Source organism: Nyctibius grandis, chromosome Z (assembly GCF_013368605.1).
Source record: "Nyctibius grandis isolate bNycGra1 chromosome Z, bNycGra1.pri, whole genome shotgun sequence".
NCBI classification, from domain to species: domain Eukaryota; kingdom Metazoa; phylum Chordata; class Aves; order Nyctibiiformes; family Nyctibiidae; genus Nyctibius; species Nyctibius grandis.
Genome location: NC_090695.1, coordinates 2,158,093 through 2,169,699, shown reverse-complemented (window position 1 = coordinate 2,169,699; position 11,607 = coordinate 2,158,093). Strand labels below are relative to the sequence as shown.

Here is an 11,607-nt window from a genome sequence, read left to right as displayed (position 1 = left end):
CCTGAGGCCACTGCCACTTGGCAAAGCTTTCTGAGGTTTATACTGACTAAAGCAGGTTCTCATGGATTTTGCTTTCAGCGTTCATGGCTGCAGTTCCTGCCCTGGTAGCAGATGTAGCATCACATCTGTGTTTCAGATCTGAACGGTGTCAGTCAACACTTTGAAGAGGTTTTAGCAACCTCAGCCGAACATCTATCTGCTGAGGTACAACCTGCCCAGCTGCAAGCATACAAGAACCTCCAAGTTCTGATCTGACTGCACTGGAAGGGTGCGCCTTAGGACAGGCAGATAAGTCCGAGTCGGGTTGAGACCCAAAGCAAGCAGGACAGAGCAGTGTGGATCGAGGCAGAGCAGCTGTGGGCAGCGTGCGTGACAGTCATCATCAGCCCTGCAGCAACCGCCGCGCGTCAGCTTTGGTGTCACGCCTGAGCTCGGTTCTTTCTCACTACAGCAGTGTGTAAGTGATGATGCAGCACCACCACCACCGAGTAACTGGGGTTTAGTCACTCTGCAAGAGTAGCAAAGTGTAAAAACTGCCCTGGAAGGGACAGGTGATGTAGGGCAGCCAGAGCAAAAAGGCTCCACTGCAGCATTCCTTCACGCCTGGGAAGCCACCCAGCCACCGCTGCTGGAGCTGTGTGTCAACAGGGCGTCGTGAAACATCAGAGCAACACCCCAGGAAGCCCTCCTCCAGGAGCACAGTACTATTATAACATCCCAGCTCTTCCAAGCAAATGCCTGACACTTCTGGGCTACAAATAAGTGCTTGTCTTTTACTGTCCTGCAGAAGCAAGAGCTCACACTCTCGGTGCACTCAAGCCATTAACACAGAAGCCTGTTGGCCTGGAACTGTGTAAAAGGCTGAGATGAAATGCTTGCAGCTGCTCGTAACACAGCAGGTTTGGAGGTGGGATGCTCCTGTGAAGGAAGTGAGGACAGAGTGAACAGAAGGACATGGAGCTGTTGGAGCAAGTCCACAGGAGGCCACAAAGATGAGCAGAGGGCTGGAGCACCTCTGCTATGGAGACAGGCTGAGAGAGCTGGGGCTGTTCAGCCTGGAGAAGGGCCCAGGAAGACCTTCCAGCACCTGAAGGGGCTACAGAAAAGCTGGAGAGGGACTTTTTACAAGGCCATGGAGTGACAGGACGAGGGGGAATGGTTTTAAACTGAAAGAGGGGAGATTTAGATGAGATCTGAGGAAGAAATTCTTTGCTGTGAGGGTGGTGAAACCCTGGCCCAGGTTGCCCAGAGAAGCCATGGCTGCGCCCTCCCTGGCAGTGTTCAAGGCCAGGTTGGATGGGGCTTGGAGCAGCCTGGTCTAGTGGAAGGTGTCCCTGCCCATGGCAGGGGGTTGGAACGAGATGATCTTTAAGGTCCCCTCCAACCCAAACCATTCTGTGATTCTAGGATTAACAATTGCAGTCAGTCTGACAGAACTGGAGCCAACTGCAGAGGACGGTGGCGTTTAAACCTCCAGCAGTCACTACTGTAACAGCTAAGTGGGCAGTTATCCCAAGACACAAGGACAGTCAGTTCTGAAAGAACCCATCTTCTGAAAGCCAGGCACCAGGATGGGTTAGACAGCGCTTCTAAGAAACACTCTCACAGTATCAGACTGCTAAATAATACCATGAGGCATCACTAGTTACCACTCGTGACAAGACAGCATGAAGTGCCTCCCCTGTTGTACGCCCTTCTCCGAGATCAGCTGTCTGGTGAAAAGGATACAAACTGCGCAAGTGACCCTCAGCTGTCATGACGGGAACTGCAGCCTTAGCCACAGCATCCAACCCTACCCCTACTCGATCCTGTACAGGGAGTTTCATCCATCCCACAGTTAAGATGTCTCCTGATTTTTCAGAGTTCCCTTAGCATGTGTGCAGAGGAGTGTAACTCTGTGGTTTTAAAGGCATGTGTGATTTAGAACAGAATATACAAGCCTTTGAACATGGAAACTTTTATTCTCACTGAGATCTGTACAGTCAAGTCGCACGTACTTCTAAGTCTCTCATGGAGCTGGAGCATGGGATCACAACAGCCTGGTCTGTTTGAACAGTTTTAAGAGTTTATGCCTCAAAAGTAGCCAGGAAACTTGTGACTCCTTCCTTCAACTTAGCTTCTGTCTGGTCAGAGATCTGCCCTTCGGTCCTGTTGAAAAGAGTTTAGTGAAACTTCTGATGCACAAATAGATACATGGTCAAACACTGACTAAGGCAAAGAAAAACACTTTACCACAAACCTTCCAGTTTCTAACACAATTAGCAGATGAATTAACAGATTTCTGTTTGATGTGTGAAGCTGTACCACTGAAATGAACACCCCTTCTCCTGAAAAAGTCAGTCCTGTTTAAGAATTAACGTTTGTCAACACCTTCGAAACAGCTGCACGTAGTTCAACAAGGCTCTGTCTTCTGTAGCAGGGAAGGCAGTGAGCAGCACTGAATCCACAGCTCTATTAACAGCTTAAAGCTGTCAAATACATGGGAACTGACTCGATTAAGTGATTTCAGTGTCAGATTAGAGGACAGGTATGCAAGTAGGTTCATTTTAAGCATCATCTGGATCTCTTAAGTCAAAACTGGAGACATGAAACTGAGCTCCGGACAGCAGGAAGGCTGTGTAACCTCCAGTTCTCCTGATGTTCTAAGATACACTAAATTAACAGTGCAGTGACAGTTATCTGCACTCCAGCCATCAAGACAACACCCTTGGGATGAAGTAAGATAAATCATCATACCTGATCGTGGAGAGGAGGGCCTGGTGCTGGCTGCGCACGTGAGCTAGGAAAGCGTTCTCAAATTTAGTGATTTTGCTGGGATCCAGCTTGTCCAAGTGACCTCTTACGCCAGCATAGATGACTGCAACCTGTTCCTCAATAGCCATGGGAACTGCAGAAAAACAAGCATTGATGCCATCGGTGAGTCTTACAGGGGAGACAGCAGTACTAGAGTCATAGAATCACAGAATAGTTTTGGTTGGAAAGGACCTTTAAGATCACCAAGTCCAACCATTAACCCGGCACTGCCAAGCCCACCACTAAACCATGTCCCTCAGCACCACATCTACACGGCTTTTAAGTCCCTCCAGGGATGGGGACTCCACCACTGCCCTGGGCAGCCTGTTCCAGTGCTTGACAACCCTTTCCGTGAAGAAATTGTCCCTGATCTCCAATCTAAACCTCCCCTGGCACAACTTGAGGCCGTTTCCTCTCATCCTATCACTTGTTAGCTGGGAGAAGAGACCGACCCCCACCTCGCTACACCCTCCTTTCAGGTAGTTGTAGACAGCGAGAAGGTCTCCCCTCAGCCTCCTTTTCTCCAGACTAAACAACCCCAGTTCCCTCAGTCCTTATTTGAAGGTCAACTGCACATATACAACATGGTTCAGATAAATCTACATTTACCATGTCCACAGAATGTCTTAATGCTGCCACAAAGACCAACCTTGTTAGCACAAGACACTAATGGGAAACACAGACTTGTTAGGTCCAAGACACTCACCATACTGTCCTTGTTTGAGGAGCTCTGTCAGACGTACACCACGGTTCAGCAGCTGTTGCGTGGCAGCATCCAGATCAGACCCAAACTGAGCAAAGGCAGCTACTTCACGATACTGAGCCAATTCCAGCTTCATGGTACCTGCCACCTACAATGGAAGACACAGCTCAGACTGAGTTTGATCAGCTTTTAAATGTGTCTCATAGTTTGCAGGTTACCTTCAGCTGACAGTTGTCACAAGTCAGCTTTGCCTTGCATACCAGGCAAGTGAATCTCAAGACTCTGAGAGATGATTACATGCATTTCTAAAAATCATAGAAATACAGAATCATTTAGGTTGGAAAGGACCTCTAAGATCATCGAGTCCAACCGTTAACCCAGCACTGCCAAGCCCACCACTAACCCATGTCCCTCAGCACCACATCTACACAGCTTTTAAATCCCTCCAGGGATGGGGACTCCACCACTGCCCTGGGCAGCCTGTGCCAGTGCTTGACAACCCTTTCTGTGAAGAAATTGTTCCTGATCTCCAATCTAAACCTCCCCTGGCACAACTTGAGGCTGTTTCCCCTTGTCCTATCACTTGTTACTTGGGAGAAGAGACCGACCCCCACCTCCCTACACCCTCCTCCTTTCAGGCAGTTGCAGACAGCGATAAGGTCTCCCCTCAGTCTCCTTCTCTCCACACTAAACACCCCCAGCTCCCTCAGCCGCTCCTCATCACACTTGTGCTCCAGACCCTTCACCACCTTCGTTGCCCTTCTCTGGACTTGCTCCAGCACCTCAAGGTCTTTCTTGTAGTGAGGGGCCCAAAACTGCACACAGGATTCGAGGTGCGGCCTCACCAGTGCCGAGTACAGGCGGATGATCACTTCCATAGTCCTCCTGGCCACTGTCTGCCTGGCCTTTTAACCTAAGCATGCTATTTCTCCTTGAAGTGGTGACAGTTGATACTAAACTGCTCTAATTCCCTATCTGACTAAAATCAGAGTGCTAAGACAGTTAGTCTTAGTTAGGTCAGTACCCAGTTCAGCATACTGAAACTTAACAGTCCTATATCTTCATGCAGATACTATTTTCCTTTCTCCCCTCGCTTTCTCAGCGGGCAATGAAAATATCAAAGACATCCCCAAAGTCTGTTCTTTTACAATTTCATAACGCTAAGGAATCCAAAGCTTTATTCCCTCTCTATTCACACCTCTTTAGAGTGAAATGGGTTGGAAAGCCTACACTCTGCTTATCTCTAGTAAGAGGAGGACAGCGGTTTCATGCTTACCTGCTTCATAGCCTTGGTCTGAGCAGCAGAACCTACACGGGACACAGACAGACCAACGTTGATGGCTGGACGGATACCTTTGTAGAACAACTCAGTTTCCAAGAAAATCTGTAGGAGAAAATTGTTTCGTTCTCTTGGTCAGAAGCCTGGAAGCCTCCTCAGAGACATGCCAGTAAGTTACACGGAAGTAGTGGCACATGAAGAAGTCCTACCTGTCCATCAGTGATGGAGATGACATTGGTTGGAATGTAAGCAGACACGTCACCAGCCTGAGTTTCAATGACAGGCAAGGCGGTCAGAGAGCCACCTCCAAAGGAATCATTCATTTTGGCCGCTCTCTCCAGCAGGCGAGAGTGCAGGTAGAACACATCACCTGGGTAGGCTTCACGACCGGGTGGACGACGCAGCAGCAGAGACATCTGACGGTAGGCAACAGCCTGTGTGGTACAAAGAAAGCTTCCAGACTTCAGCAGCTCATTTAACATTTTGAATTTCTAAACCTGAGGTGATCTTACAGATACAAACACCAATGCTAAACTATGAAACCTGTAAACAATGTTTCCTGACCTGTTTGGATAAGTCATCATAGATGATTAACGCATGTTTTCCATTGTCTCTGAAGTATTCCCCCATGGAGCAGCCTGAGTAGGGAGCCAGATACTGAAGGGGTGCTGCATCAGAGGCCGTGGCAGAGACCACAATAGTGTACTTCATGGCATCTGGAAAGAATTGGGAGATATACACCACCGTAAGGACATTACTTCATGATGTCAGTAATCAGCAAATACAATATGCATGTGAAGTACTAGTTGCTGAAGCAAGCCCCAACAGCATCACTACATTGCTACAGGGAAGACCACTGTACTAGGTTAACACATCCATAGCTCAACTAACTCAAGAAGTTTAAAGAGCAAGTTCATGGCAGCCCATGTGTAACACATGCAGAATTCTTTCCCATTTAAAATGAGGTTTAAACTTTCACTAAGATACACTAGAAGTCACTCAGCCTTAAAGTCTGTGAAGTCTTCTGAAAGGAGATACTACCCTTTGCTTCATAGTCCCAAACATATTATTGTCATTAAAATGGGTTTATTTTCCTATTAGGTATCACTCTGCTTGATCAGCAGGCAAGAGGTAAGGCGCCCGATCTCCTGCAAGCTCTGTTACATATGCAGCCTTGGTCAACGAGATCAGTTTCTGAAAGATGCTATCATTCAGTCCCTTACATTTGGGCAGTAAAGTCTCTCCACTAAACTTGCAACTGCCATTCACACTGACTTGCACACACATGAAACAAATGCCAAGGCCATAAATACTTATAGGCCATAGCTTGTCATCAGGCCTGCCTGACTGCCAAGAGGAAGCTCTCAACTCTGCTGAAAAAAACATAGGCTGACTTTTCCAGAAGCAATTCAGCAGTTTTGGTGCCTCACATTAGTCTTCTAATGTGATATAGCAAAAAGGCTTTTTTCCCCCAGATACCTAGAAAGACTTCTTGACCACCAAAGTACGTGGTTCACTCATTTAATAAGAAAAGAATTCTGTCTGTACTCGCAGCTAGGAGAGGTCACAGTCGCATTCAGCATTATAATGAGAACACCATGTCACTAGTTGCCAGGCTCAACCATCTTCAAAAATCTGTACCTGCGTCAGTGAGCCTCTTCACCAGCTGAGCAACAGTAGATCTCTTCTGGCCAATTGCAACATAGATACAGTACAGCTTCTTTTTCTCATCTGTTCCATCATTAAATCGTTTCTGGTTGATTATTGTGTCAATTGCAATTGCAGTTTTCCTGTGTTAACACAGAGCTCGGTAAGTTAAGCTGCCTACTCATGTCTCTGTTTAAGGAAACATTTTTAGCTTGGTCATTTAACTTACCCGGTCTGCCTGTCACCAATGATCAGCTCACGCTGGCCACGACCAATTGGCACCAAGCTGTCCACAGCCTTAATACCAGTCTGCATAGGTTCACGCACAGAGATTCTGGGAATGATCCCAGGGGCCTTTAAGCCAACTCGTCTACGTGTCTTGGATGTAATAGGACCCTTGGAAGACAGGAAACAACCTGTTGCAGTCTGTATCACATACAGATACAAGCAGAGGTAGTGAACACCTAGTTACACTTACCTTCCCATCAATTGGATTGCCCAGGGCATCTACAACACGGCCCAGCAGCTCTTCCCCAACTGGAACATCCACAATGGCACCCGTCCTTTTCACAACATCCCCTTCTTTGATCAGTCTGTCGTTACCAAACACGACAACACCAACATTGTCGGGCTCCAAATTCAAGGACATACCCTACAACAAAGACCACATTATCCTGAGAAAACCCATGCCAATGTTTACAAGATTTGGACAGTTTAATACCAATATTATTCTACAGTGTAGAACATCCAGCATAATCTTATCTCAATCTTATTTGTAGCAATAGTCACTGTTCTGCTTTTATGTACAATATAAGTTCTTCCATACTGGTGAGAGAACCTGCCTAAGCCTTCCAGCTTACTACTTAATTAATTATACTTGCAGCAGTCTAGGATTAAGTCACTTACCTCTCCAAAAAGAGCGGAAAGGATAAGCAGGGTTCAAATACAACATTTCTCTCTTGCCTAGGAACTGGGCATGGGAAAAGCATCAACAGCTTCTCTGCCTAAGGCAAGTTAGGTCATTAAAATAGTGGAAGAGATGCTGCAGCACTCTCAGAACAGACAGCTTTTTAACTCCAGCCTACTCTTAGGACTGTAACAAGTCGGCAAACTGCACACTGTATGGGAGCAGAGAGGCTATTATTCCACAGTAAACAGAAAAGCCAGCCTGAAACCAAAGAAAACAAAATCCAGCGACAGATTAGTTCTTAATACTTCCCACATGAAGACACATAAAGCTCAAATATTGGCCAAGAGCCAGATACTGAAAGCAGAGCTTTACAAATTCAAACAATAGTTGCTTTTTTTAGTATTATTTCAACTAATTACTACACATTAAAGTCGCAATAAAGTCTGTGAAGGGTCCATATGGGTAACTCCAAGCATAGTCTCAGATTCTTCCTAAAAGAGTCTTAAAGAAGTCGTCTTTGTATTTCTAGGCTTTAGTGACAGCTTACCTTCAGTCCAGAAGAGAATTCAACCATTTCTTCTGCCTGGACATTTCTTAGGCCATACACACGGGCAATACCATCACCAATCGAGAGCACCCGGCCAGTCTCCTCAAGTTCAGCAGAGGTGTCAGCTCCCAGAATACGTTCCTCAAGAATAGAGGATACCTCGGCAGTGCCTGGAAAGAGATGTTTCAAACCAGATTTCGCACATTAAGGCACAGTATGAATTCAGTAAGCTTGTCTTGAACTCACAAGCCAAGGTACCCTTTCTCAAGTATGCCATGAGGTCTAGCAAGCAACATCCTTCCCTACAGCTTCTGTATTCACAGCCAAAAAAAGCAGCTTCAACTCATCATTACGAGCCAGCTTCAATGAAAACATTGATGGCTGCTTAATTACCCATTTCCTTCAGTATGTCCTATACTATTAGCAATCTCTCCCCCTACAATGCAATTAGACTAAGCAGATTAGATTTAGCTCAGAAAGAACAGACATGCTAGCTCCACTTGCCGAGCATTTACTTACACCAGAGGTATCAAAACACCCCGTCAAGTGATTTGTAATCCAAGATCCAAATATATTTAAAAGATCTCAATACATCTAAGCAGCGAGTTGTTCAATATAAGCTATAAAAATGTATTTTCCATCTTCCTCCGATTTGTTTGTCAGCGCACCTCCAACAACATTTTGTTTCCTCAGCTAGGAACAATAAGTAATACTGTGAAACTGTTATTTTTTAATAACACATTTAATCACTATAAGCCACTTAAAAAATTGAGCATGCACCACCACCAAAAATACAGCTAGCCAGCACTGCTGCCTTCTTTACACACCAAGATGCTGGCAGCAAAAAAGTTATACTCAAGGACATAAGGTCAAACCCAGGCAGGCCTGGGAAAGTCATCCCTTCCTTTATACTGTTACAAACAGGACAGGAAACTGGAATTCGAGGCATTTTTTTCAGGTAATTCTGCAGAAAAATCAGATCCTCAAGAAGCAGGCAAGCTGTGTAAACCAACTGACATGTGACAACTCCTTTGGTTTGGGCATAATTTGAATAATTATTAAAGTGAAGTCTCCTGGATGAGATTGCGTAACAGGTAGTTCACTGTCAGTACATAAATGTCCTCAAGTGTTTTGTCAACTGACATACACAGCCCTCACACTCCATATTCAAATTTCTTTTTGTCTGACAGAGAAAGTTCTTAAACTGCACTCTTATGCGAAGACCTTTCTCAGACTCACCAGTTTTCTGAAAGCATGTTTTGGAGGCATGGAAGTTTCTTGTAGCAATAAACGCCGCACCCAGGCTGTTTCTGGAAATCTAAAATAAGTGTTTAATAATTGTTAATTGTTTAAATAGTGAGATTTCCTCGATCATTCAAAAAATATTAAGCGATAATACACTGAATTTTTTGATCATGAGCTTATACATTCAATGTGTCTCAGTTTTGAGTTGAGCTCCACAGTACTACATTCACAAGTTGTAGTTATGGAACCAAGTCCAAGACTACTAAGCAAGAACAGATAGTAAAGGAAATCGCCCTAAATTACTCGCTGCATTCGTCTGCACTGCACTGCTGTCACTGTCACAGCCCTGCAGCAGCTCCCAAAGCAACACCTCCTCTCGTTTGCCACCTTTGCACTGAACATCAGAAGCTTAGGGCATAAAGAAATTAGTGCATCCCTCACGGTTCTGCACAAGGGAGAAGTAAAATTGGGTCTTCTACGGGCTGGCCTTTCTAAGAAAAATCTAACTGCACAATTTCTGAAATACGACTAGAACATGGACTATAGCAGATATGAAAAAAAAAAAATCTGTGATAATAAACGCATTAAAAGAGTATAATCCTACATCCCAAGCAAAGCTCCCAGGCAGCCCCATGCAGCGCTGATGCTATTTCTCTGAAAGCCTGGACAGGCCTCTCCTCCCTTCACCTTCACGAGGGACACCGGCCTGGAACGGGTCCTGACACATCTTCGCTTTCCCCACAAACACGGGGAGAAAAATACCACCTGGCAGAGCCCCGCAGCTCCAACCCCTAACCCTGACTGGGATCCAGGAGCTTTCAGGCATTAACCTGAACCCCAGCAGCGCCCATCCGCACCCCCGGGGAAGGACACACCGACCCCTGGGCCCCCCGCACCTCCCAGGTGAGGACACCCCCACTCCTCAGCAGGCGGCCGCGCCCCGCCGCCACCCAGCGCTGAGGGGATCCCCCCGCACACCCCCCACCCCGCGCTCCCGAGCGCAGCAGACCGCGGCCCCTCAATGTCACCGCGGCCCCCAAGATGGCGGCGGCGCCCGCAAACCGTCCCCTCCCGCCCCGCGCTCGCCCTAGGGAGTAAAAAACACGCTCACCAGGCCAGCCTGCCGCGGCAGGTAGCGGACGAGTGCGGCACCCACACGGGCGGCGAGCATGGCGGCGGCGGTGGGCAGCGGCTCCTACGGACACGGCCGAGGCGGACGCGCAGCGGCTGCCGGTCCCGCGCTCTCCCTCTCCACAAAATGGCGGCGCCGCGCTCCGCCCCTGCTGGCGGCGAGGCCCCGCCCACGGTGCGGGGCGGGGCGCGGGAAGGAAGTGCTTCCCCCGCCGCCGCCGTGTCCCTCAGGCGCCGCGGCGCCCGTCCCGCGGCTGCGGGTGGTGGGGGGCTGTGTACAGATGTGTATAAAATAATTAAAAAATAAAATAAACGAGGCTTTTAAAGATACCGCGTTGCCGCAGTTACCCTTGAAATGGCCCTCGGGGAGGGGCGGGGGGGCCTGAGGTGGGCAGGGGCCGGTGTGAGGGGCGGCAGGCCGGGGTGTGAGGGCTGAGTGTGAGGGGCTGCGGGGCGGAGGGCGGTGGTGTGGGGCTGGGGGTGGTTTGGGGGTGTCCCCCCCTTTTCTGGGAGCTGCGGGTGCTCGCGCTGCTGGCCGCCGTGTCACAGAATCCCAGCCTGGTTGGGGTTGGAAGGGACCTCTGGAGATCATCCAGTCCCACCCCCTGCCGGAGCCGGGTCACCCACAGCACGTTGCACAGGGTTGTGTCCAGGCCGGTTTTGAATATCTCCAGAGAAGGAGACTCCCCACCCTCCCTGGGCAGCATGTGCCAGTGCTCTGGCACCTTCAGAGAAGTTTTTCCTCATATTCACATGGAACTTCCCGTGTTTCAGTTTGTGCCCGTTGCCCCTTGTCCTGTCACCGGGCACCACTGAGAAGAGTCTGGCCCCATCCTCTTGACACCTGCCCCTAAGGTATTTGTAAGCATTGATAAGATCCCCCCTCAGCCTTCTCTTCTCCAGGCTGAACAGACTTAGATGGCAGCTGCTGGTGGCAGGAGACAAGTGTGGCAGAGGAGTGCTGGCATCTTACCTGTGCTCTGGAAACAGGTAGAAGCACCATGTTGGTGCAGCACCGTGTTGGTTTTCTTACTGATACTACAGAGGAGCTTAAATTTTTTAGCCAATCTACTGATAATATGTGAAACCTAAAAGCTGACCCCACAGGTGCCATCAGAGGTAATGGTGACAGGAGAGCAGCGTCGCAAGCTGAGGAGAATCTCACTCCAAGAGGCGGCCATGGTTATGGTACACAAGAGTCTCTCCCTTGTCATGATCCATGTACCAAGGCCTAATCCTGCAGGGATGGTCCCATATGTGAGAAGTAGTATTCAGTCTGCCGGACAGAAAGTGCCGAAACTCAGGCAGGTACAGTGTGATTGTGTCCCCGCAGTAATCCAGAGAGGTTAGCA

The 11,607-nt window shown here is 48.1% G+C and overlaps 1 protein-coding gene across 1 annotated transcript; it reads right to left on the bottom strand.

The window, feature by feature from the left end:
• Positions 1-1,941: 1,941 nt before the first annotated feature.
• On the bottom strand, positions 1,942-10,395 carry ATP5F1A (ATP synthase F1 subunit alpha). Its single transcript, XM_068423367.1, has 12 exons — positions 10,236-10,395; positions 9,119-9,197; positions 7,880-8,049; positions 6,901-7,074; positions 6,652-6,818; positions 6,417-6,565; positions 5,340-5,491; positions 4,985-5,209; positions 4,773-4,880; positions 3,500-3,644; positions 2,737-2,887; positions 1,942-2,148 (listed from the first exon to the last, which is right to left on the bottom strand). Exons 1-12 carry the CDS (start codon positions 10,293-10,295, stop codon positions 2,067-2,069), a joined length of 1,662 nt encoding a protein of 553 aa, XP_068279468.1. The 5' UTR covers positions 10,296-10,395; the 3' UTR covers positions 1,942-2,066.
• Positions 10,396-11,607: the final 1,212 nt, after the last annotated feature.

Coding starts and splice junctions, on each gene's coding strand:
- ATP5F1A (XM_068423367.1), bottom strand. CDS start 10,295: ATGCTCGCCGCCCGTGTGGGTGCCGCACTCGTCCGCTACCTGCCGCGG. Junction 5,210..5,339: donor ATGATGACTTATCCAAACAG/GTCAGGAAACAT, acceptor TGTACCACACAG/GCTGTTGCCTACCGTCAGAT. Junction 2,149..2,736: donor GCCCTCCTCTCCACGATCAG/GTATGATGATTT, acceptor TCTTTTCAACAG/GACCGAAGGGCAGATCTCTG.